Source organism: Streptopelia decaocto (genome assembly GCF_964273445.1).
Source record: "Streptopelia decaocto genome assembly, contig: HAP1_SCAFFOLD_2445, whole genome shotgun sequence".
NCBI classification, from domain to species: domain Eukaryota; kingdom Metazoa; phylum Chordata; class Aves; order Columbiformes; family Columbidae; genus Streptopelia; species Streptopelia decaocto.
This window is the reverse complement of record NW_028115843.1, coordinates 1,332-4,000: the sequence shown is the minus strand read 5'-3', so window position 1 is coordinate 4,000 and position 2,669 is coordinate 1,332. Positions and strand designations below refer to the sequence as shown.

The window sequence follows — 2,669 nt, the reverse complement described above, 5'->3', positions numbered from 1 at the left end:
GGGGCCGCGGCGCTGACGTCAGCGGGCGGAGTATTATGGTCTGGGCTGCGCTGGCGGCTGCCTGTGTGCTGCGAGCGGCCCCGTAAACATGGAGCTCTCGGCCGTCGGGGAGCGCGTCTTCGCGGCCGAGGCCCTGCTCAAGCGCCGCATCCGCAAAGTAGGTGTCCCCCCGGCCGGCCCCGCGCCCCCTCCCCGGCCCCGCGCCCTCCCCCCGCTCCCGGCCCCGCCGCCGCCGCTGCGGCGGCCCCGCCGGCCCCGGCCCGGTTGCGGCTGGGCGCCCGCTGGGGGCGGCTCTTTCTCCCCGCCGCATGCCCGGGCGCTCCCCGCCGGCGGGGCGGGTGTCTGCGCTCTGCCCGCCCGCCCGCCGGGCTGCGCACCCCCTGCGGTTTCTAAAAAATCATTATGATTTTTTTTGTTGCTTCCCCCCGCCCCCTCCCGCGCTCCCTTTTCCCCTCCCCTGCGTGTTTTGCGTGGTTTTGATACACGCCGCGGGCGCGTGTCTGTTGCACGCGTGGAATTGCCGGCGTATCTTTGTTGCGGGCGCTTATCGCGGCTTCCCTCCATGCATATTTATTTTTCTCTTTGCATCTGCAGGGGCGCATGGAATATCTCGTAAAATGGAAGGGCTGGTCTCAGAAGTAAGTCGGCCGTTTGTCCGTAGGGTTCTGCAGCCGGGAGCTGGGAGGAGGTGGCTCGCTGCAGCCCAGCGCTCCATTGTAGTGGAAAGGAAACTTGAGTCCTTTCCTTTATGCCCCGTATTCTTAATTTGATTTATTTTTCGTGTTTCTGGGTCCTCATGCCATTCCCTCTCTCTGTGCCCCCCCCAGGTACAGCACTTGGGAACCCGAGGAGAACATCCTGGATGCCCGGCTGCTCGCAGCCTTTGAGGAAAGGTACAAGGCCTTTGCTAGCAGTAGCCGTTGTGCTTGTAAATATGTTGCTGTCTCGTAGCTATGCTGAATTGAAGCTTTGGTTTTTTTAACACCTCTAGGGAGCGAGAAATGGAGCTTTACGGGCCCAAAAAGCGAGGCCCCAAGCCCAAAACCTTCCTGCTGAAGGTAAGGAGGCTGGTGCCCTGTGCGGCCAGGGCTGCGAGCCGCGGGGAGCGGGTCCCTCTCGGTGCCCGTGGAGGATGCTCCTCGCGAAGGCGGCCTCTTGGCTTCTAAGTTGTAATTATGCAGCTGGATGGCAGGATAATAAAGTCACTGGTTGATTTATCTTCTTTGCAGGCCCAGGCAAAAGCAAAAGCCAAAACCTATGAATTCCGCAGTGACTCTTCCAGGGGGATCCGGGTGCCGTATCCCGGCCGGTCCCCCCAGGAGCTGGGCTCCACGTCCCGGGCTAGGGAAGGACTGAGAAACATAGCCCTGGCTCCCCAGAGCAGCTCCAGCACCAGCACCCCCAAGGCAGACAGCATCCGCGACCGGGTGATCCGCGTGGAGGACAAACCCGGCGAGACCCCCAAAAAGAGAGGCCCGAAGCCCAGGAAGGAGCTTTACAAGGACCTGGCGGAGACTCTGGATGCCTCCAAGAGGAAACTGGGGGACCCGGGGGACAAGGTGGGGGACTACCTGAAGGCCAGGAAGATGGAGGAGGCGGCAGCGGGGGCGGCCAAGTTTGGCTCGGGACACAGCGTCATCCAGCTGGCCAGGCGGCAGGACCCCGACCTCCCCAGCGCGCTGCCCGGCCCCACCCGGGCCGAGGTGGGTGCCAAGCTGGGAGCCGCCGAGACGTACCCGCCCCGGCTGGCCAAGCACCGGGCGGACTTTCTGGACCCCAAGGGCCAGGGGGGGCTGGACCCCGGCGGGCCCAAGCTCCTGCACGGCGCGGTGAGCCCGGGCGCCGTGGGCGGCCTGTACCGCGACGGCGTGGGGGGCCAGGCGGGGCGGCCTTCCCTCATCGCCAGGATCCCCGTCTCCAGGATCCTGGGGGACCCCGAGGAGGAGTCCTGGAGCCCCTCCCTCAACAACCTGGAGAAGGTGGTGGTAACTGATGTGACCTCTAACTTTTTGACCGTCACCATCAAGGAGAGCAGCACGGACCAAGGATTCTTTAAAGAGAAGCGATGAGTTTGGCCGAGGTGGTGCTGGATTTTCCTCGCTCGCCTCCAGCCAGCAGCTTGGGTAGAGCTCGGGGGCCCCCGCTTTGCTTTTTTTTTTTCTTTTTTTTTTCTTTTTTTTTCCTGGAAAGGATTTAGAAACTGTCACAAATCCATTAATTCATTTTTTTTGGTTTTGTTTTTTTTTGTTTTCCATGTCTTACATTTCGTTGGAAAGATTATCTCTAGAGTTATATTTTCTATTAGATGTAAATATGTTATTTAAGAAAAAATGCTTATATATATATCTATATATATTTCAACTCTGAGTTGTTTTATTTAAATGGAGACAACAGTGACTGCTCAGTTGCTCTTGGAAAGGACAATAAAACTGAGAACTAACAGAGTTCACGCATCTGTTGCAGGAGCCCGTGTGCATAACGAACGATGTTCACAGCTCATTATGGTCTGCGTTTTTTAAGCTGTTATTTTTCCTATGATGCTATGGATGGTGGAGGGGGACGTGCTGCTCCCTCGGAGGGCAGCGTGCCCTGATTTCTTGATTGTGATATAAGGTGTTGCTTGTACAATCAAGTGTGCTGTATCCAGAACTGTTGCCCTTGACAGTTAA

General features: G+C 58.5%; 1 protein-coding gene across 2 annotated transcripts; it reads left to right on the top strand.

Moving 5' to 3' along the window:
• The first annotated feature begins 36 nt into the window (after nucleotides 1–36).
• On the top strand, nucleotides 37–2,436 carry CBX8 (chromobox 8). Of its 2 annotated transcripts, none has more exons than XM_082077164.1 (5): nucleotides 37–157; nucleotides 595–638; nucleotides 828–893; nucleotides 992–1,058; nucleotides 1,230–2,436. In XM_082077164.1, exons 1-5 carry the CDS (start codon nucleotides 89–91, stop codon nucleotides 2,067–2,069), a joined length of 1,086 nt encoding a protein of 361 aa, XP_081933290.1. In that variant the 5' UTR covers nucleotides 37–88; the 3' UTR covers nucleotides 2,070–2,436. The 2 variants fall into 2 exon arrangements, with proteins under 2 accessions (XP_081933290.1, XP_081933289.1); XM_082077163.1 differs by having other exon boundaries at nucleotides 968–1,058.
• The last annotated feature ends 233 nt before the right edge of the window (nucleotides 2,437–2,669 follow it).